The sequence below is a fragment of the Excalfactoria chinensis genome, chromosome 3 (assembly GCF_039878825.1).
Source record: "Excalfactoria chinensis isolate bCotChi1 chromosome 3, bCotChi1.hap2, whole genome shotgun sequence".
Lineage (NCBI taxonomy): Eukaryota > Metazoa > Chordata > Aves > Galliformes > Phasianidae > Excalfactoria > Excalfactoria chinensis.
Window position 1 is genome coordinate 40,973,500 of NC_092827.1, and position 23,827 is coordinate 40,997,326.

The 23,827-nt window shown below is 44.6% G+C and overlaps 1 protein-coding gene across 2 annotated transcripts in view; it reads left to right on the plus strand.

Moving 5' to 3' along the window:
* The window catches only part of SOBP (sine oculis binding protein homolog), a 107,736-nt gene extending 87,382 nt beyond the window's left edge, over nt 1-20,354 (plus strand). Inside the window, exons 5-6 of one of the 2 annotated variants that reach the window (XM_072332929.1) lie at nt 4,412-6,366; nt 18,298-20,354. In XM_072332929.1, coding sequence (XP_072189030.1) covers nt 4,412-6,364 — 1,953 coding nt within the window. In that variant the 3' untranslated portion in view covers nt 6,365-6,366; nt 18,298-20,354. The remainder of the gene's footprint in view (nt 1-4,411; nt 6,367-18,297) is intronic. The other variant, XM_072332928.1, reaches the window with a different exon arrangement.
* The last annotated feature ends 3,473 nt before the right edge of the window (nt 20,355-23,827 follow it).

The following is a 23,827-nucleotide window of genomic DNA, read 5'->3' on the forward strand; positions in this document are numbered from 1 at the left end:
GTGTGCAGTGCGCTTGCCCAGTGATGGTGCTGTGAGTATTCCCCAAGGAATGTGTAGGGGATCCGTTAGCACCTTGCGAACCCAGACCCTTTCTCTCTGATATCTTTACTGCCCTATATCCCTGGTCAGTCACAGTGCTGAGGATTTCGCCTTCTTTTGCATAGGAATGTACAAAATGGTCACTTTATGTATGTTAGAAAAGGTCTGAAATTCATAATCGCAGCGTGTATTTTCTTCCCCTGGATCTCGTATGTTAACTTTTGCAGTTCTTCTGGAAATCTCTTATCCACATGTCCATTCCCATGGTGGCCAGTGACCAAGCTCTCACTGGTCCCAGGTGTTAAGCATAGCCCCAAAGCCAGCTGAGTGTAATAAAGAGAGGTGTTTCCATAGTTTCCCTAGGCACTGGGTCAGACCTGGTAGCTGTGGCCCCACACATGAAGTCTCCTGGCTAACCCTGCTGTAGGGGAGCATTGCCAAATGGCTCCACACTCACAGCCCCTCTACACCAGCTTAGCTCCCCTTGGTATTTTACAGTGAACAGGAAAGGTAAGGCAGAAAAAGGAAGCAAAAGGAATAGGTGAGTAGAGAGGATGTGAGCTGCTTACAAAGACAGATGATGCTCTATATGGGATGCGAGCACTTAAAAAAAGAAGACATTTTCTGTGTATTTTATAGATAAAATGTTATTGTATTGAACTGAATGATATATATTTCACCTATCACATCTGAACTAATCAGCGTAGGCTTTTAGGAGAAGTCTGTAATTACTCTGAGCATGTCATTAGTTAGATGTAAAATGAATGATATTGCTCCATTTTATTACCTCCAGTGATACAGCCATTTGTATCATAAATTCATTGACCTCATCTTAAATGATCAATCCTGTAAGAGAGACTCGATTCATTAATTCTTAAGTGACATTTTTTTCTCCACCAGTAATTTCCTCCTCATCGTAGGGACTGTTTTTCTGCATCTTAGTGTGCTATTCTAAGGTGTCCTGTCACCTGCATACAGCATGCACATCTTATACTCGTGTCTTAAATAAGCCACGTAGAGTGACTGCCTATATAGATAAATAGAAACAGAAGTGATGAAACACATAGACGTGGCAGATACACATCTCTCACTGATGTTAACTTCAACGCTTTGGGATGCTGCATAAAATCAAGGAGATAATTATGAGATATTCGGTCCGTCCAGGATGTTCAGAGGAACATAGTTATTGCCTTTAATTTCTGTGGCTTTCATTGATTGAATCTAGTGATAAAATACACAGAATGGTCTGTGATCAATGCATGAGGGAGGCAGGCAGACTTCAGAGTTTCTTGTACCTTGGTGAATTACTGAAAACAGGAGAAATCAGTCGAGAATTTCTAAGCAGGATTTCTAAATGTTTTACCCAAGAAGAGAAAATATTTGTTTAGCTGCAAGTGACATAGGGGTCCACTTGGGATAAACAAATCAATGCAGCAATAAAACAGGAAAGTATTTCAGTGAATTGATCAACTGCTAACTAATAAAATTAAATGATTAGGAGAAATGCCACAAGTGATTTGAGTTTGCTTTTGCTTTTGCTGGATTTTTCTTTTGGCCTGTTTGAATTGAAGGCACCAATGGAGGCTCTTCCTAGGGTGGTAAGAGGGCTGTATCTTCCCTCATATTTCTCAGGTGCTTCTTTGGCGCCAGGAGTACAAGTTGAGAATTGGTTTCCTTTCTTTTTCCTGAGGGAAGGCAAGGCCTTGGCTGCAGGTCCCAGACCGCTATTAGAGTGATATGGCGTAGTGGGGATAGGCTGATGGTTAGACTAGATGATCTTAGTGGTTTTTTCCAACCTTAGTGATTCTATGCTTCTGTTCTATGAGTAGGGCAGAGAGGTAGCTGCCCCTGGATCCTGCTCCATCCCATTCAGCAGCTGCCCTCAGGACTGGTCTCTAGTCCTCTCCCCTGCAAACAGGCACTGCTTTGATGGGTAGTGTGTCAGGGTGGACTTCATCCTATCCCAGCCTGCCTGGAGGACCCCTGTCTTTCTGCACAGCCAGTGTGGTAGGAGCATGCCCTGCAAAAGCAGCAGAGTGCTTTATGTCCTGATTCCATATGTGCAAAATAGATAGTATTTTTTACTGTAGGAGTGAGTTTTGCATCAAAAATGGCTTTAAGGTAAATCCAGCAGCATCACCGAGGCAAACAGCACTTTATTAACTCACGGCATAGACTCACAAATTCCTCTTTTGTCTGCTTGGATGGCTGTGGCAAGCCAAAAAAATTCAGGAGGTCAATTACAAGGTGTTTCCATCTGCTCATCCTGGGATGGGATGGTGTTGATTTGCCAAGCGGGTGGCACAGACCATCCAGTGCCAAATACCCAGGATGGTTCAGTGCCCATGGCCACGTGTTTGCGGCAAGGGGTTGCAAAGCCCCAGTGCTGGAGCCGAGGGAGAGATGGCGCCTTGCAAAGCCACGTAAAGCCTCATTTGTAACACACAGAGGGACATTCTTCCTTGTGTGGGTCATCGTGGGGGGAACATGCCCACAGGAAGGCTGCAGAAGCAGCGTGGAACTAGACTCCCTATGGTTTATCTCCCATTGTGCTGCATCCTTGTCCCCAACCTGGGCCCAGCATTGCTGTGCTTCAGCAATGGCTTCATTGCTGTTTCTCCAGTAATTATTTAGTTTGATTTAAAACTTGGGATAAAATCTTCCTGCTAGAGAAAAGGAGTGTGGGTGTGAATGGGGTATGGAGGCAGGGAAGGAATCAAACAGCAACTAGACCAGGAAACCCAAATGTTGCAGAGCCAAAATCGGCATTCTGATAGTGTGCTGGGGGCTTGTGTGCATGTGTGTATGTATGTACGTATATATATAAGATATATTACTGAAAACTCAAGAATGTCACCACTGTTTATATTACGAGAAAGCTGAGAGTTAAATGAGATGGGTAATCAGATGCCCGACATATGTTGTTTTGAATTGTTTATATGGCCAGTCGTTATTAAAATTAATTATCCTTTTAATGCAGACTTTTCACAATCATATTCCCTTTTTTTTTTTTTCATACAAAGGATGCAGTCATTCAAAGCGGGCTCAAACTGCCTGTTTGGAAAAGGCAGAGCAAATGATACCCCAGTGTATTCTGACATGGTCATAGGCTCAGTGTGCGGATAGGAAGCACCACGGATCTCTGCCGGTGGAGTATTTTGAGAGCTAATGTAAATGACAAGAAGGCTTTTTTTTTTTTTTTACTGTGTGTGTAAAATTCTGTCAAAAAAGTAAGGCACTGAAAATTCTGACATCTGTTTATCTGTTTATAGCTATGGCAAGATTACTCATATTAATTCTTGTTTAAAATGCCATATGAAGGAAAGGCATTTGTGCAAACAAGAGTCATATTTGAATTGTAGATCATGTCTTCACCATCTGTGAGAGCTGTTGGTGTTGCAAAATTAATGTGTTAATGAAATCACAATAATTTCTCTGAAGTAATGGATTCTGAAGCCTGGAATGACTATTTTTTGAACTTTGGTGCCTGGTGGTTTGCAACTGAGAAAACCTTTCGCAGCTTCATTAGTTCTGCAGCCTCACTTTAGGAAAAAAAAAATTGACTATGGCTTTACCACACCAGTAGTAACACGGAAAGGGATCAAATGGAAAGGAGGTGAATTGAAAAAAGAAAAGAAAAAGAAAAAAGCCCGCAGTGCAAACTGTGGCCTTATTGCCAAGAAGGTTTACCCAAAGTGACCGTTATGCAAAAGGGGGCAAACAGCTCAGGAACATCGTGAGTTAGGACTAACTTGAATATCCCACAGGTTTTCCTGACCATTTCCAAGTTACTATCTGGAATAATGGGCAGGGGATGAATGATGCTCTTGCTTTGTGATGCCACTTTAAAATACCACACCCTTTCCACCTTACTATTTGATACCATTTCTGAAGTATAAAATATTACAGTTTATGATGTAGTGGCAATGGTTTGCATTCATTTCCAGTGGCTTTCAGTGTCCTTTCCCTCTTGTCTTATTTACCGTCTCGTATTGCATTGGAGATGGTAACAGCATGTTTAGTTTACCATGGAGGAGTAATCACAGCCATGTTCATATGGGTTTTTTTATGTATACATATGTGTGTTATAACAATTTATGCCAGCTGAGGATTCTTCGCTGTGGCATGGCTATAAAATATGTGACGTACTGCATAAGACAGAATTGAGACCGTAGTAGCCAGTAAAGGAAGCAGTATTCCATTCTCCAACATTTTGGGTGAAAAAATGTTAGTTTTCACAAACATAACTTTTTTTTTTTTAATGCTATAAAAATAATGCATTTAGAAAGCAACTGAAAAATGACTTTTAAAATAACACTATGAAGAGAAGATTGCTTTTCTTACCTGATTTGATTTTATTACTGTGTTGTAGGTATGTGACTGGTGTAAGCACATAAGACACACAAAAGAGTATCTGGATTTTGGGGACGGGGAAAGAAGGCTTCAGTTCTGCAGTGCAAAATGTCTCAATCAGTACAAAATGGACATTTTCTACAAAGAGACACAGGCCAATCTTCCAGCTGGACTGTGCAGTACATTACATCCTCCAGTCGAAAATAAAGCAGAAGGCACTGGAGTACAGCTGCTGACTCCAGATTCTTGGAATATACCGCTAGCAGATGCTCGGAGAAAAGCCCCATCCCCAGCGTCTGCAGCTGGCCAAATTCAAGGTCCTGGACCATCAGCCTCTACCACTGCCTCTCCGTCTGACACTGCCAACTGCTCTGTCACTAAAATCCCCACGCCAGTTCCCAAACCTATTCCCATCAGTGAGAATCCAAATATTCCGCCGGTTTCTGTCCAGCCACCTGCTAGCATTGTGCCTCCAATCGGCGTCCCACCTCGCAGTCCTCCCATGGTGATGACAAACCGTGGGCCAGTTCCGCTGCCCATATTCATGGAACAGCAAATAATGCAGCAAATCCGTCCGCCATTTATTCGTGGGCCGCCTCACCATGCCTCAAATCCTAACAGCCCTCTGTCAAATCCGATGATCCCTGGAATCGGTCCACCACCAGGTGGCCCCAGAAATATGGGTCCCACCTCCAGCCCCATGCACAGGCCAATGCTTTCCCCTCACATCCACCCCCCCACGACACCGACCATGCCTGGGAACCCTCCAGGCTTGCTGCCACCCCCTCCTCCTGGAGCCCCTTTGCCCAGTCTTCCCTTTCCCCCCGTCAGCATGATGCCAAATGGTCCTATGCCTATGCCACAGATGATGAACTTTGGGCTGCCATCCCTTGCCCCGCTGGTGCCACCCCCGACTCTACTAGTGCCATATCCTGTCATTGTCCCTTTGCCCGTCCCCATTCCCATCCCCATCCCTATCCCTCACATCAACGATTCCAAACCCCCCAGCGGTTTCTCCAGCAACGGTGAAAACTTCATTCCGAGTAACTCCAGCGAGACGCCTGGAGCAAAGCCACCCAATAGCTCTTCTTCCCCTCGAGAGTCAAAACAAGGATCGTCCAAACCCTCCGACTCCTCTCCGAGCTGCTCAGGCCAGTCCCTAAATCAAGCTCAAGTGCTTCAGGAGCACAGTAAAAATGAAGTTGTTGACTTGACTGTCAGACCTAGTAGTCCTGTGAACAGTAAATTTGGTTTCCCCAGTGTGCTACAGGGTCCGCAGGATGGTGTGATAGACCTAACGGTAGGCCACCGGTCTAGGCTGCACAATGTTATCCACAGGGCTCTACATGCCCAAGTGAAAGTCGAGCGTGAGCCTAACAGTGTTGTAAATTTGGCTTTTGGTAGCTCAGACAAAAGGAACTGCAGCGACTGCAGGGACAATTGCAGCCCAATTGACTCAAAGACATTACCATGTGGTGACGCAGCCCACTGCTGCCCTGTTTCCTTGGCCTCTGGCACACCGGGACTGGAAGCCGGAGCAGCCGTGTGCAATGTCATTGTAAATGGCACAAAGAGCACAGAGGGTTCCAAGAACCCGGAGCCACCCCAGGATCCGAAAAAGCTGCAGCCCCCAGAGGAGCTGGCGGTGAGTGAGCTGGAGTCTGTGAAGGAGAATAACTGTGCATCGAATTGCCACCTGGAGGGAGACACTGGCAAGAAGGCTGGGGAAGAGCCCCTTGCTGGAGGAGACAAGCAGGACCCCAACCTCAATAATCCGGCAGACGAGGACCATGCGTATGCTTTGCGGATGCTGCCCAAGACAGGTTGCGTGATCCAGCCTGTGCCAAAACCAGCAGAAAAGACTGCTATCGCACCGTGTATTATGTCAACGCCAATCCTCAGCACAGGGCCAGAGGATCTGGAGCCACCATTGAAAAGGAGGTGTCTCCGAATTCGAAATCAGAATAAGTAAAGGTTTGTGTAATCACTACTGCCTTCTGTGTGAGTGGAACGGTTATTTGCAGGTGTGAGGTCAAATGTGGATGTGGCCTTTCTGAAACAGAAAGACACAGATTCCAATTTATCAGCGCTTGAAGAAAAGTATTGGTATTTATGTTTAAATATTGTTCTTTGTGTTGCGCTGCATTTGTTCTTGTCAGTACTCCATCCGTCAGTAGCCTCATTACACTTTTGCTCACAGAACATTTTGTGATGGTGCTGGCTGTGTGTTGTGTATGTCAAATTCAGTGGTTTTCTGCCTAGGATATGGCTTAGGTCTGGGCCATTAATCTGCTTACTTATTCCAGCTGAGTTACCCAGCAACTCAAGCCTTCATGATGATGATTGAAATTGCCCTGCAGCACAGCATACAGCAGGATTACCCAGCTGCTTACAGTTAGCTTGGATCCAGTTGACTTACCAAATGGTCATCTCCAGCCATCTTGTTTTGGCCTGCCTACTGACCGTAGTCTCACTTCCAGCCAGGATGCTCTCCAGTCTCCCTTGCTGAACCCTCCTTCCTCAGGTGCTGGCACTTGGGGACTACCTGCTGTTGGATCTGCCTTCTGTGGCTTAGCTGAAGGGGCACTCAATAGGTAGCATGCAGCTGTGGGTCTTGCCGTGGGGCTTTGCTCTCTTAACTGAGACACTTGTCTTTGGCAGTTGAGATTTCCCTCAGCATTTGCTATAGGTTGTGGTCAATGGGAGAGCTGCAAAACGAGGCAGCAGTTTGGGTAAGTCTACCAACAGCTGTTGCTTGGCCAAGGTTTCTGCGAGAGAGGCAGAATCCTCCCCCACTCTTCACTCCTTATTCCCAACTTACAGATCCCTCTGATAAAACAGCACCTTTATAAAACTGTTAGTTTAATATGTGACTATTGCTCCAAACTTGTAAGCAAGAAACAAATGTAATTGCATTTGTTTAGATTCACGGTTATGGAGAATTTCTTTCAGGAAAAGGGAAAATGGTGGGTGTTAGTAGAAATCTGTTCAGCAGCAAAATAGTGATGTTTTGCTGGATGTGTCTTGGTGAGATGCCAGATTTCATTATAATCCATGGAATATTCTGTAGCCTCCAGTAAATCTGTGTCCCTGGTAGCACAAATAGCGACTGCGGCAGTGCAGTATGAACATTACCTTGAGCAGCTTGGCATCTACAGTCATAGATTGTGCCTGCTGTGGGAACTGAGGCATTGCAGTATCTCCCTGCTCCACCAGTGCAGGCTCATCGCACCATCAAAGATATCACAGTGTAGCCAGGACTGCCTTGTATTTGTTACTGTCGCATTCTCTATTCTGGCTGCTGTGCCGAAATGTTACCTCCTTTGATCACATGCAGCATTCATTTATTGTCTTGGTGGAACAGAACTGTTGTTCTTTGCTCCAGGCATGTGCTGACACATTTAAAAGACACGTTTGTAAGAACAGCAAATACCTGTAACTTTCTTGGGCTAATAATCAATATACGCAATAATAATCAATATATACTCAAATGAATATTTTAAACTTTTACACTCTCCTAAGCACTGCCAGTGGGGATTTCCCTAAACTCTCCCCGGTTTGGATGGACTGTATGTCTGTATATTCCATTATTTGGTTATTTAAGCAGCAGGATCTTTTTTGTATAGCACAGTGTCCCACCTTTGGAGCTTGAAAACTTGTTTCTGCACAAATGTACGTATGCTTTTACTGAGGGGTGGGGACTGGATCAAGTGAGAAGCCCACCGTTTGACTGAGTCCCTTTTATTTAGTTTTAAGACAGCCATGGTTAACACAACTCCTCCCACCTCAATCCACCTCCCCATCACTGCGCTTTATTTCAATCCAGTGCTAAAAGACTTGTGCACTTGTGTGCTGATGCTGTATTCTTACAGGCTGTTTCTTAGCATGCACCGACTTCCATGTGTGCATAGCTTGCCTGGACCACTCATTAATGCCACTTCTCTGAGGTCTCAGCAATGGGATGGCTTTAGTGTCATTCAGAGCCTTTAAACTCAGGGAGAGTTCTGTCTTCACTGAGCTGTGTACTCTTACCTGTTGACATGATAATGCATGACATCGAGGGTGGTGTTTGACAGCGGGAGCTTCACCCAGTTTTACACAGTCCTTTGTCTCAGCATAAAGACTTTCTTACAGGAAGGTTCTCGGTTTGCCAGGCAAACCCAATCTGACCCTGTGTAGACATCAGTAATGAAGACACAGCTGATCTCATTGTCTGAACCCTCTTTTAAGCCAGACTAGAGAAAGAGGCGCTTCAGAGAGACAGTTGAGCTCATCCTGAATCAACAGTGAAGACAGCTGAGATGAATTGTGCCCTAGGAGCACCTATTACTCTCTGCTGTGAAGGAAACTGAGGGTGACTGGCGCAGACCTCGACATCCCCACACACACTGGGATTTAAGGGAGACAAAGCCCAGCCTAGTTGTCTGTCATGCCACTGCTACTTCATGCAACAGCTCGGCATAGCACAGCAGTGGCTATTAGTCAAGCTGTGCTTGTCCCTCCTTTCTTCACAAAAAAAGAAAAGAAGTAGCCTCTATGCAGACACGTGAAACCAGGATCTTCGTGTGTTTCAAGGGAAAGAGGATACCCCAAATGTGCTGCAGAAATAAACAGTTTGATAACCATCTCATTCCGGTGAAATGCGGGTGGGTTTTGAGTCTCTCAAGGCAAGCACAAGTGATTTGTGTAGGCCTGATGATTGATTTGAGGTGAGGACGCCTGATGATTGATTTGAGGTGAGGACTCTTCGATTTCATGCAGAGCCCTCCTTTCACTAGTGCTGGTAACAATGAGTCCAGTGGGGGCGTGGGACCTATTTTTCTATATTACGTATTTCTGGCCTTCAAGAAGCCTGTCTGCAAGGGCTGTGCTGGACTCAGAGCTTCTGTGTCCACACAGCGGGGGACAAATGTTGGGCACAGTATCGCTTCAAGCTTACGCCACAGCCTGGACCTCCACCACTCCCATGGCTTCTCTGCGCAGGCCTTGAGAAGGATGGAGAGAAAAGCCTGCTCTGTCAGCAACGTGGCTGTGGGGAATATCAAACACCAGAGCCTCCCATCTGGACAAAAATTCTAATAAACCAAAAAGATTAGGTTCTGCACTATTAATTTTGCTGACTGGGGCCCTTAGCATTTTTCATTGCACTGGTCACACTGACCTGAGAGAAGAAAATGTCCAGAGAGTTGTCTTTTTCTCTCTTGATCCCCTCCTCCAGCAGGAAAGTCTGAACACATTGCCATAGTGTGCAGCTTTTCCTGGATTTTATTTCCCATCAAATTGTATGAAATGAAGGAAATTAGCCAAATATTTTTACGCTAGAATTCTGGACAGACAGATTGAATTCAAGCGATGGCAACATGGACCCTCTATAAAGGAATCAATGTAAGCGTGACCTTTTCAGGCAAGTTGCCAAACTCCAGATTATTTAACGTACCAATTACTTGATTATTGAAAGTGCTAATCAGCAACATAATCCTCGATGTTAAGTTTAGTCTCTGAATCAGGATGTGAACTGTCAAGCTGTTCTAGTTTGATGCAATTCAAAGAAGTGGTAAAAGATGTCTCAGTGCCAGAGTCCCACTATGACAGAGCACTGAGGCAAGGAAGACTGTTAAGTGCAGTTTTCTTGAGTTTGAGCAACAGTAGTTTCTAAATTAGTGTTGCCTGCCTGCATTCTCTACGTGCAGGCGGGTTCAGCCTTAACCCCACAGTTCTGGTGTAGGATATGATTTCCTAAGGAAAACTGAACTGAAAACTCCGAAGTCTGCTTGACTTTAACATAATAGTACTGGTAAACTGAATGGAAAATGAAACAGCACAGGCTAAACTCACATCTAGCTTCTGTGTATGTGCATGTGTGTATGTTTATTACTTGTCCTAAGTTGGAGGCAGAGGGGTAAAGAAAGGAAGGAGCTTTTCTGCTTGTATAAACAGCATTTCTCCCAGAAGTAATAGAGATAGTAGGAGTGTGGCCAACTACTTGAACCAACTCATATGTCTTGGGGTAAGCATCTGATGAGTTATAAGCCCAAACTTCCAGCTGTCTATTTCATATATTGTAGTCATCCTTACATTGTAGTCATAAAAGTGTACAATGAGCAGAATACTCCAGTTTAAACTAGAAGTTATATATATTCCATTGTGAATTCCCATGCCTGTAATGGTCCAGAACAAGATTTCCTTCTCTGATCAGGATTCCTGAGGCAAGAGCCATAACTATTAACCTCCCTTTCTGCTTTAAGAATTTGTATAGCTCACCCATCATTGTAGCATCTATCTACCAGCATCATACCCTGCTCTTGTTGCTCTGACCAGGCTAGAATTTGACCTTAAAGGTATGCTTTAAAACAGATTTTGTATATTTGCACACATTTTTATGCCAGTCATCTTTGTTGACAAGCTATTATGGGCCAGAGCTTTAGCTAATTTTAACTGGATATAGTTCTACTGGTGTTAAACTAATTTAAATCAGTTAAGTAATTGAACTCATACACTTAACACCTACTCTTCTGGTTCAGAATTTTTCCTTCATCTGGCTTCTTATGAGCCTACAGAATATTTCCATTTATTCTAAGGGTGAGAGGAGAGACTGTTAACACCACATATCCTTAAACACATTTGCTTGGAACTGATGTTTTGCCCTTGAGAGCTGCCTGGATCAAGCAGTGTGATCTTACATTTAAAAATTGCCTGAGTAGCTTTTTAGGTATGGAGTCAGAAAAAAGAGTTTCTCAAAAGAAAAGAGGAAAGGGAGAAAAGGAGGGAGGAAGGGAGGAAGGGAAGGAGAGAGAGGGAGAGAGAAAGAAAGAAGGAAAGAGGGAGAAAGAGAGAGAGAGAGAGAGAGAGAGAGAGAAAGAAAAGAAAGAAAGAAAGAAAGAAAGAAAGAAAGAAAGAAAGAAAGAAAGAAAGAAAGAAAGAAAGAAAGAAAGAAAGAAAGAAAGAAAGAAAGAAAGAAAGAAAGAAAGAAAGAAAGAAAGAAAGAAAGAAAGAAAAGAAAGAAAGAAGGAAAGAAGGAAAGAAGAAGGAAAGAAGGAAAGAAAGGAAGGAAGGAAGGAAGGAAGGAAGGAAGGAAGGAAGGAAGGAAGGAAGGAAGGAAGGAAGGAAGGAAGGAAGGAAGGAAGGAAGGAAGGAAGGAAGGAAGGAAGGAAGGAAGGAAGAAAGAAAGAAAGAAAGAAAGAAAGAAAGAAAGAAAGAAAGAAAGAAAGAAAGAAAGAAAGAAAGAAAGAAAGAAAGAAAGAAAGAAAGAAAGAAAGAAAGAAAGAAAGAAGGAAGAGGAGAAAAGAAAGAAAGAAACAGGAAAAAGGAAAGGGTTCTCAAAATGTTGAAGTATAAAATGACATACTTGCAGAGCCGCTTTCAGCTCCCACATCTTGCTGCCGGGATGTGGGAGCGATAGCTTCCATCTCAGTGGCAGTAAATAGTATGTTTGTGGTACACTGCTGTAGATCAGTGTACATGCCTTGAAATCCTTTCAACAAGTGCTAGTTTCTGATGGGTTCCTCCTGATTTTCCATAAAACCTCCCAGGGCATATGTTTTAAATAGAAAAGCTGATTCCTGAACTCAGTTTAGAAAATAGCTACACCTGGTCTTTTGCAGAAAGTAGTCAGTATCTAGAATTCTTGGCAAATAAAACACAAGGCCACATCTTCAGCCACCCAAGCTGCCCCTCCCCTGCCGCAGCTCCATGCCACTCTGTCTGGCCCTGTCGCTGTCACACAGAGCAGAGCTCAGCACTGCCCCTCCGCTCCCTGTGAGGAGCTGCAGCCACCATGGGGGCTCCCCTTGGCTACTCTGCTCTGGGCTGAGCAAACCCAGGGACCTCAGCTGCTCCTCATGCACCTTGTGTTCTAGATCCTTCACCATCTTCATAGCCCTCCCGTGAATATTCTCTAATAGTTTTATGTCCTTATGTTGTGGCTGCAGATTTGGCTACATTCAAAAATATGAAGTGTGTAATAGGTGTAGGGAGAAGCTCAGGCTCTCCATCAGTGAGTTCTCATTCTGTTGAACTACCAAAGCCAGTGGTGCACATAAAATTTATGGGGAGAAAAGCACAGCTCATGGTTAAATACAGAGTGTACAACAACAAAGATCAGAGTTAAGCAGACAGCCATCCTTGTAAAAACATAATCAGAGCCAACTATTACCTTTTACAATTCAGAGGACAAGGTGTTAGACAACACGTGCCTCATTGCCACTGAAATCTGATAAAGAGTTAAGCACTCCAATGCCTTTGTGAAGCTTGACCCTGAGACAACCATGGCCAACTTCCGAGCTGAGTGGTGAACTCTGGAGAGTTGTGAGGAGCTTGAAAACTGTTTCTCAGTGTTATGAGCAATACCTGAACGTGGGTCAGGAAGGAGCAAAACACTTTTGAAGGTGGTGGTTGCAAAGAGCTGGACATAATCAAGCAGTGAATGACAGAGGTGAAGAAAAAGAGAATTCCTGTTCAAAAGTCTATGGGAGAATCAGCAAAGCAGAAGCAAAGCTGTTTATGTAAGATATCAGGAGGAAATCAAGCAAGATTTTCTGAAGCTTTTTTTTTTTTGTGTTTCCAGATTACCTCCTGAGTCCCTTCCTGTCTAATCTTTAGGTTTCCTACAGCAAACCAGGGAAGTTCAGTACACTGCTGGATGCCTCCATCAGTCAAGGCCTCACAGCTCAGTCTTACCTGAGCCTTAACCTTACCTTGTCCATACTTTTTAGATAAGAAGATGCATTTCACTCCTGGGACCAGGGACTGTGTTTGGAAGTACATGTGACCATCTCGTGAGAGATATGAATCAAACTCCAGCATTTTACAAAACCCTCACATATTCCACATTCTCTTCTTCCATGACAATTACAGTTAATTAAATGTCTGGGCTCGATCCTTTGAAGCAGTGTACACACTTAGCTCTTGGAGCTTCTAATGAAAGCTGAAGGCTCTCGGCACATTACAGAATGAGGTTCTGTCTCTGACTCATTTGCATAGCTTTACTTCCCCAGACACAATTTTGGTATTTGAAAAGAATGGTGTTCCTGTACAACATGTGTCTCAATTTGTAACGATATCCTCTCTGCAGCTGGCTTGCTTTTCCTAGTGTTTCTGAAACATTACTGTCTTAAATTCAAGCCAACCTACAACAACAAATTATCCAGCGGCAACGAAGCTGAGCTGTGTTTGTTGAGAGGACATCCCCAGTCTCTGCCATGCTCCTTCTTCCAGCTCTGCTTTTGGACTTTCAGGCTGTGTAATGTAATCAGCTTCTATAGAAGCATACAATTCCAAAAAAGACCCCACCAAACCAAAACAAAAACCCAACGGTGTTGTAGGGATTGGGTAGTGCTGAATAAAACAACTATCGAGTTGCAGCTTCTCTGGAAAGATCTGCATCCCATCATCGGTCAACTGATATTTAAACCTAAGGTTAGAGCAATTTTCAGCTATTTATTTGGAGCCCACATGGTAAAATGCAAAACTTTGTCACTGTGATCTGCTGCCTGCATGCACTCCAAATACTTATAAGCTTTCGTGAACCACTTTGTGCTGCCACTTCTAAGTTTCTTATCCAAAGGCAAAAAAAAAAACACCCTTCACCACAGGAATTCTGCAATTGAGAGATGCTTGAAGGCTAGCATAAATAAAAGTTACATGGTGAGGTCACTGAAGATTTGAATTCTGACCCTAACTTCCAAAGTTCAATTAACATGCCAATTAGGTTTTATTTGAAGCAGTTCAGCAATTATTGCTGGACCAGTTATTTTGGTGGTAAATATATTGTTTCTGTTTTCTTGGGGATGGAGGGCACATAAGAAACAGGGAAAATCTGGGCAGCCTATTCCAGTGCTGTGTCACCATCAAAGTAAAATATCAAAGTAAAGTTTTTCCTCTTGTTCATATGGAATTTATGACATTGCAGTTTGTGCCTGTTTCCTTTTGTTCTTTCGCTGGGCGCAGTGACAGAACAAGAACAGCACAGAAAAAAACATCACGGGAAAGAACGTGGCCCCACCTACTTGACAACCTCCCTTTAGATATCGATAAGCATTGGCAACATACCTCAGCCCATTCTTCTCCAGGCTGTACTGTCCCATGTGTCTCAGCCTTTCCTCACAAGCGAGTTGCTCCAGGCCCCTCATCATCTTCGTGGCCTTCCACTGGACTATCTCTCAAAGTTCCTTGTCTTTCTTGAACTGGAGAGCCCAGAACTGGGTACTACTCCAGATGAGGCCTCATCAGAGTAGAGTAGAGGGCAAGCATCATCTCCCTCAAACCCCAGGATCCCATTGGCCTTCTTGGCAACAAGGGCACACTGACTGGCTCACGGCCAACCTGTCATCCACCAGGACACCCAGGTCCTTCTTTGCAGAGCTCTTTTGCAGCAGGTCAGCCTCTAGCCTGTACAGATGCCTGCAATTCTTCCTCTCCATGTGCCCTTGTCAAACATCATCAGATTCCTCTCTGCCCATCTCTCCAGTCTGTCTGGGTCTCACTGAATGGCAGCAGAGCTTTCTGTTGTGTCAGCCACTCTTCACAGCTTTGTATCACCAGCAAACTACTGAGGGTATATTCTATCCCTTCTTCCAGGTCATTGATGAAGATGCCGAACAAGACCTGACCCAGTACTTGCTGCTGGGGAACACCACTAGCTACAGGCCTCCAACTAGACACTGCACCACTGATCACAACCCTCTGAACTCTGTGAGTCAGCCAGTTCTCAATCCACCTCACCATCCACTCATTTATCCCACACTTCTTGATCTTACCTATGAGGATTTATGGGACAGTGACAAAAGCCTTACTGAAGTCAAGTTAGACCACATGCAGTGCTCTTCCCTCATCTACCCAGCCAGTGATGACATCATAACGGCTACCTGATTAGTCAAGCATGAATCCTCCTTGGGAAACCTATGTTGACTGTTCCCGATAACCTTCTTTTCTTACACTTGCTTGGAGATGACATCCAGAATAAGCTGTTCCATCACCTTTCCAGGGACAAAAGTGAGGCTGTGATTGCTTGTTTTCAGGAAAGGAAAAGATGAACTGTCTGGATTTGGTTTTCTTTTAGTTTTAGTTTTGGTTTAGTTTAGTTTGTTGTTTGTTTTTTGGTTTTTTTTTACAAAAACATCTTTGAAAAGTTTCAGCTGTATCCCAGAGCATTAATTGAAGATCAGACTTCTTTTTTTGATGATACCTTCTGGCAGATTTGTACTTGAAGCACTGCTGGGGAGAAGCAAACAGGTCTGTCAGTTTATAGAAGTCTGCCAAATAGGCTGGTGCTGCACTCACTGTGGGCAATGGGCTGCCTTGTTGCTGTGGAAACATACCTGATTATGCAACGTAAAACAGGATCAGGCTTTCACATGCTATGTGGTGTTCCAGAGACGGCTGAGATTGGAAGTTCAGAGCTGTCATGGCATTTTCTGCTTTGCATGACTTGCCTATGTACCTCAAAATGCACCCAAATGTGAATCAGAGTGAAAGTCCAGAGAATGATGGTGCTGTGTGGCTGGGCAGAAGGGTGTAGCTGACATGGGTTTTGTCTTTAGTTCAGAGTGAAAATAAAGGGGAGTTTAATTGAACCGCCTGAACACTTGTCCTACAAAAGGCTAAAAGATGATAAACTTCTTTGAAATGGTGTAAAATTATGTTAAGAAAATATTTACAGAGGTCCTGGGGAAATTGCTGATGTGGTGGTATGGAAGGATGACTAAAGCAAGGAAACCTGACAGCACCGATACTGAAATGTGGGGAGCTCAACTCGGGTTAGCCTCCAAGACTAGTCTCTCTATCTGCCCATCTTGGCTGGTGGATAGAGAGGTTCTTCTAGGCATGTTTTGGAGTACCTAAGGCAGCACCTCCTCTGGAGGAAGAGGACGAGGACACTCAAGGTGTGAAAATGGAAATCCAAGATGCTGCAGCCTGAGTTGCTGGTGACAGCTGTTATGCCTAGGAAAATACAGGCCTGATGATTAGGGGACATTCCAGTGGGAGGTAGAGCGCAGGTTGTATATCTGACTGAAAGTGAAGAAGGAAAGCTTGCAAGAACAGAGCAGAAAGAAAACATCCTCAAAATCAAGGGATGGTGCAGAAGGAACCACCTTGTTATCCCATTTGTGCTGAAGGCCTCTTGCAGTACGGTGGCCTCCCTTCATGGGAAGATAAATCATCAAGAATTCAAAAGGGAAGGTTTTAATGAAGAAGCTTTAAGAATAGTTGAAAAAAAAATAGGATAAATTACAGAACTATTACAAGTAACAGATGACTCCAGACTGTTTCCACGGCTGAGCTTGCTCCCATGCTGACTTTAGATGCACTCTTGTGGTTTATTTTCAGAGCAGCTTCCCTGAGAAAAGAATTGTGGTGCCTTTCCTCCAGGGCCATGCATGTCCCAGATGAACCAGGCCTCCTCTAGCACATCAACATTCATTGTCCGGGTGAATTAACTGCTGTGCTAAATGACGAAAACTCTGCCATGCCAGCCCACATCAATGGCTGCCTTGCCCCTCCCCACCCAGCATCTATTTTTTCCTGAACAATATGATGCGAATCTGGAGACAGAAACATTCAGTGGAGCACAGAATGAGAGGGAAGCAGACATGGAAAAAAACCCTCTGTGAGTGAACACGTGTCCAAAGCCAGGTCAGCGGCACGGCTGTCTGAGGAGTTAGGGCACAATAGGAGCAGCTATTCCTGTCTGCTGGCACTGCCAGGGCATTAGCACAGCTCTCACCTACCCTGATGGTATCCAAACCCACACAGGTGAACTTTCCAAGTTACCCATCTGAACTGGGTTATCATTCAGTGGAGCTACTCTCCTTCCCCCCTGCCTGCACTGACAGTGGGCAGCCTTCCTGCTTGCTCTTTTTCTGTCATCTTTTCCACGCTGCATCCTGGAACCAGGACCATAGCCCACCTCTGGCTTCTGGGTGGTCTTCCAGCCCCAAGTCAGCACACTGTCTGGCATTGGAAAGCAGGTGTAACCCTGTGTGTCCACCTGAGACAACTCATATAAGCTCTACTCTGTTGCTGTATACTTACAAAAGCTTGTCCTTTTGTAGCCACTGCAATTTTCCTATCTGATCAGCAATGTTTGCAGAGTGTTGGGTGCAGGTTCAGCTGGAGTGACAAGCCTATGCTGTTCTCCTAAGAAGTCATTTGTTTCTGGGGGCAGATACAACTAGCTGATTGCATTGTGCTGGCCGTGCACGCTGGTGTTGGCACAAGGTGTAGAACATCTGACTGTGAAGTGGTAATGATCGGTACTTAATCTGTTTTTTTTTATAAAACTTTGCATGCTGTGTCTGATATGGATTTTTATTCTGTCACTTGATTGCTACAAAGATGCATTCATCAAACACAATGAGTGTCATGGGAACCAGTCACTGGGGAAGATGCTTCTCCAGCCTGTGCACTCTTACATGGAGCCTATCTGCAGTGGGGGAAGATGAACAGGCTGCACAGAGCCAGCTGACTGCTCCGCAGAGAAAGCACTGAGAGCCAGGGAGCATCCTCATGTGATCCTTCCCAAATCACTTATCACCCTGCTGAGCCATTTGAGGCCAACTAATGAGGGATGGACAGTCATTTTCTTTGATGTATGTTGAAAAACAGACAAAACAATTGACGTGCAGAGGGAGGTTTCATAGAGAGGATGTAGAATTTGTTTTCACTGCTTCACTTCTTAGTTAATCTCAGAGCAAGATTGCAAGCCAAAAAGTGACAGAAAGCAGCCCTGTACTTTATGAAGAGTGCTCAGGAAGTGGACGCATCCCAATTCTCAGTCTAGTTCTTGTCCTCAGCACTCTGCTCACATGGCTCTGGGCCCATTGCCCTAAAACCCAAATGTCTCCCCTTACCCTAGATGTAGTGCTCTGGGTGCTCAGGAAGTTAACGCTGTCCTTGTCTGCTTTGCAGGAATGCTCGCCGACAGGGTACCTTGCATGGAGAAAGGGAGCAGAGCAAACCACATCGCTCCACTGAACGACACCAGCTGGTCCGCTCACCACCCCTCTGGCTAAAAGTCAAACAAATAACGCAGCTTCCCGTCACAAAGTCCCTCCGAGGAAGCCTCAGTCCCACGGGTGCCTTTGACCCAGAAGACAGCACATCATGGACCCACACAGTGTGCTCAGCATTCCCGCGACCGCCCCTCTTCTCCTCCAAGGAACTCTTTCTCCTCTTGGTTTCTTGCTGTGGGGATTTTTCACCCTGGTTTCAAAAACCACATGGACCAACGTAGGTACTTTTTCCCTCCCTGACTTCAAAGTTCAGATATTTGAGACTGGACAGTGAGATGGATTTTTTTTTTTTTCCTTTTTTTTTTTTTTTTTTTTTTCCCTTCGAAAAACTGCTGTGGTTTTGCTGCTACACTAAGAATCGTGATTTGCATTGTATGGTTTTGGACCTATTCAAGTTTTGATGGGGGAAAGGGGTAATACTGGAGTAGCAACGCTTCAGAGTCATCTCTGTCCTACCCACGATGCACTTTTAAATGAAGAGGTAGAATATTTTATTGGCTAATATACTTTCCTTGTTATTTTTACAAAGGCCACCTTTATCCTTTCTAATGCCATATTTTCAGTGTTACACTTTTATGGCTTTTAATTTTTGATTTGACAGATGTAAGAAGCAGCATGAATAGTTTATACTGTGGTTTTTCAGAGACTGAATGCCAAGAGAACTCAGTAAATGTTTATTCTTCTCAGCTTTCTCTTTAAATTCCCCTAAATAGCGCCCCATTTGGGAACAGAGCAAGAGTGTTGAACTAAAGACCAAAATTCCCTCAAGGTGTAAAATAATCTGAGGGGAATATTTGCTGGGCGTCACGAAAGACTCGGATGAAATTTCAACCCTGATGGTTTTCAGTGATCCAGGAAGGCAGTGAGACAATCTCTCCATATGCATAGCCCTTTCATGATAATTAGAATGGTATGGACAAACCAATGAAAACAAGGGTAAAGTGAGAAAGATCCCTCATGATTCTGTTTCACTGTTTGCTTTCTCCTGTCATGGTTAAGAGAAATGTGCAATTCGATCCTCAATCAGTGGGTGGAGGATAACAGGGTAGAATTTACTTGTGTGCACTTGTACAGTCGTAGCCAAGAGTCCAAAAGTACACTAGAGCATGTTATACTGGCACTGGATTGGTAAGAGAGTCGTGGAGTATCCCATTCTGACAAATACAAAACGAAACGAAACGAAATGAAACAAAACAACAACAAAAAAAATACATAAAAGAAAAAAAAAAGACAAAAAAATCAAAAACGAAAAAAAATTAAAAAAAAAATAATCAGATCACCTTGTGATACAGTGTAACTGTTTACTAACTCGAATAAAGCAGTTGTTCACTCTCCAGTGTTCAGAGCACACCTTTTCTATAAGGCTGCTGAGGGGCAGTGAGAGCAGTTGGCAGAAGTGGGGGCTGATGGTGTTGGCGGCGCTGGGAATGAATGGGGTTTCCGAGTCAGCTGAGCCAGAGCCTTGTAGCGACGGTGCACTGTGAGCACTATGTATATACTGTATTTCTATATTTTCCTTTGTACAGATTCACTTAAGTCAAGCTACTGTTTTACAGGTGCTCCTTATTTATTAGAGCTGTGAAAGCTTGGAAAACACACCGGGCGAGCGAGCTCGCTTTTTAAAAAAAAACAAAAAAAAAAAAAAACAAAAAAATACACACAAAAAAAAAAGAAAAAAAAAGAAAGAAAGAAAAAAAGGGTAAGGGGGGGGATCCAGCTCCTGAGCCAAGGGAGAGAGCTCCAAGAGACAGCGATGAAACATCTTCAAGAGAGCAAGAACCTCAAGCACCCGCCGTGTGCTCCGCTTTCCTTCTGGGCTTGCAACACTTTTCTCTCTCCCTGACTGGTGTCAGATTTATTAAAACAAAAATAAATCTCCAAGAAAAAAAAATGCACTTAAACGTGCTGTTGTTTTATTATTATTATTATTGTTTTCTTTTTGTGCATGCAGTTATTCTGTCTTCTACCTGCCTGGTCACTGCTGACACAAAGGTCACTCTGAAGCTTGAGAAACGTGTGTAAGTGATGGCACCTCTCCTGTGGAGAAAGGCTGAGGGAGCTGAGCTTGTTCAGCCTGCAGCAGGCTGTGGGGAGACCTCAGTGCCACCTTCCAGTACCTGAAGGGAACTTACAAACAGGAGGGAGACCAACTGTTGACACGGTCTGTTAGTGATAGTAAAACAGGAATGGCGTCAAACTAAAAGAGGGGAAAGTCAGGTTAGATTTTAGGAAGAAATGTTTAAATTGGAGGCTGGTGAGGCGCTGGCACAGCTGCCTGTAGAAGCTGTGGGTGCCCCATCCCTGGAGGCGCTCAAGGCCAGGTTGGATAGGCTCTGGGCAGATGAGCAGAGGGTGGCAGGCCTGCCCATTGCAGGGAGTGGGACTGGGTGGGTTTTGAGGTTCCTTCCAATCCAAGCCATCCAGTGATTCCAAGTGATCCTGGAGGCCATATCTATGTCCCTTCCATTTTTACGCCTCCATATCTCAGCTTCTGCAGTATTCAAGGTGTGGGGAAAAGACCCAACATCTCACTCTGCACTAAGATTCAGGCCCTGAAATATACAGAAGAGCCCCGTATGGATGCTCTGACAGCAGCTTTGTTCCCTTCAAGGGGATATGTATGAGCACAGTGTGCTCATGCCCATGCATTTGGGGCCTGTTCATGGAGTGTGCTCCACATGCCTTTTGCAAGGATGTGGTTTTTCAATGCATGAGCTCCCCCTGAAATCAAGCCCGGGCTGTTTGAAGAACCAGACTCCTCCCAGATGCCCCCAACTCTGCAACGGCAACATGCTTGCAGGCCCTGAGCTGTCTCACAGGAGGGTGTTTGCTTCCCAGCTCTTGGCCGGTGCTGCTGACAGAGAGAGCTGAAATGTCCAGTGAGCTTTGCAACTTCTGACTTGATTTCATTAACCAGTCATGTAAGGAAAACAACAGCAGCAGAGGCACGCTGCTTGGAAGGGCATGCAGAGCAGAGCTCGTCTCACTAGTAAACAGCTTGCTACATCTCTATTTATTCATCTGAACTTGGCTATAAAATCAAGGCCGCGTGTATTGATTTTGCTTTTGTCAGTGGTCCAGAATTGTTAGCACACATTTTTCAGTCTTCTGAAAAACAACAGACTCTTCAGAGAAATCTTCCTCTCCTGTGAGCCACTTTTTCCACTAACAGAATCGGGATGACAGAGGTGCAGAAAGCGATGGGGGCTGAAGCTGGTTTGGGGTTTTCCAAAGGATCACAAACTTACCTTAGCTTTCTAATGTTCCTGCATTATGCTTTTCTCCCCGCCCCCCAACCTCCCCAAATTCAGAACACGAACAACTGAGACAGTTGAATTGGTTCATTGTTTGCTATTTTAAAAATATCTACAGCTGCGTATCTGTGGAGAAATCTCCAAGCACACATAAACCTTCAGCGAAATGCAGACCAAATGGTATGATACATTATGCAAAAGAAACCTGCTCTGTTTTTGAGGCCAAATCCACCCCTTGCATAATGCCAACAAAATGAGTGGAATTACACAAAGGACATGAGAAGGTCCTTTGCAATTAACAGGAACCCAGCAAAGGGCTGCAGAATGGCTCTCGCTCGCCACTGACGTTATTTATTACGGACTAACTCACAATAACCAAGCCAAGCTCTTTCCTGGAGAATTGACCGTCGAGGAGGCAGATGAAGAAAATCCTGATGCGCTGGGAGATGCACGGGAAGGTTCTGCCTGCAGCAACCATTGCACACTTGCTGTTGGGAGCTGCAGAGGTTGTGCTCACAAGCAGAAGATGTGGCTTTGCCTCAACACCCTGAATTCTTCCCCACCTGCACCCCCTCAGCAGAGGGGGGGGCTTGTTGCGATCGAGCTGCTCGGGTCCTTCAGCTGGCACTGAATTCTTGCTGCCAGCAAGCCTCGCCCTTGCTGCAAACACTCTGTATTAATTTACCTTTGTGTTGTCCTAGATGGGTATGAGGGCTTATTTATTTATTTATTTATCCAGAACTGCTACACACTTTGCCATTTGGTCAGCTCAACTCCATGAATCAGATTGGTCCCATACAATGAAAAGATTTAGTGCCTTTTTTGGTTTTTGTTGTTGTTTTTTTTTCTTCTTTTCTAAATGATGGAAATAAATTTGCTTTGTTCAAATAAGCACCACAAGCCAAATTTGCAAGGATGCTTATCCAAGTGAGATATCCCACTCTGAGGTCCATATTTGGACACCCAAATCAACACTCAGCCAAACACATGCATGAGGCATTTCAGTGCCATTCGGAGTGTCCATATATAGAACTGGATGCTCTAACTTCACTGCCTTTGTTTTAAAAATAGGCCTGGAATATGGAAAGGCATAATTTAATAACAACTGTGACAAACAAGCAGTGGTCAAAAAGAGAACCCATTTGCCTGTGCTGGTGCAGGTTGACTCCCCCAGAGTCACTCTGGATTCACAGAGGTCTAATTCAAAAATGAAATGCCCCTTGAATCGCTTTGCTTTCCACTCCCACCCAAACCTGACTCAGTGTTTGAGATCACTTCTGTGGCACCGTGAGGGGCTGACTGGGCCACCATGCAAAGAAAAAACCTAGGCTGCTGACAGTCTCTTTTCCTGAAACTGTTCCCCTGTGTCTCTACCATCACCTATTGGCTGGAGCAGGTGAGTGTCAAGGCTGCTTCACCTGCTGCTCTCCTGAAATAGTTTTCTAAGGAAATACAACAGTGAGAGGGACAGAGCCAGGCCCACTGACCAGGACCTTTCCTTACAAATGATGTAAGTATTTAAAAGTTGCATCTGCTTACCTGGGGTGTCCAGACACAGGGCTTTCATAGAAGAGACATCCTCACCACGCTCCGTGTGTGGGGCTCACCAGTATAGCATCCTCACAGCCTTGCTTCTTCTTTGAAGACCTTGCTGGACCTATTTAGTAAAAGGGGAAGGCTTGAAGAAGAAGCAGTTCTTTCTTCTCTTCCAGAAAACTTTGTGGTTGGACACCTTGCTGAGGGACTGGGAGACTCCATAGGTCCTCTTCCATTCTCCAGCTACAGGATCAAGCCCACAGAGGCTCAAACAAAGCAAGGTGTTGAGAGTGGTTTTCAGCTGTCCCACTGCCCCAGGCCAGGACTGATGAGATACAATTTCCCCCATCTTCCCACTGAAGTGTGAGCTATGCCAAGAGGAACAGAATTCTCCATGCCTTGTGGGGAAGATACAGACCTGGCATTTACAGGGCCAGTGTTAGTGAGTACAGCCCTCAGGCTGATATTATGGACTCGATCCTGCAACAAGGACACCTGCTTCTGCTCCCAGAAGGGTTTCAGAACTGCTGCAGGAAATGTTGATAGATTGCAAAGTGAAATGAGTCTTTCCCAGCCAGCTGAGGGCTCAGAAGCACAGGGGCTGATGGGACCACTTCAAGGTTTAGGACAAGAGGT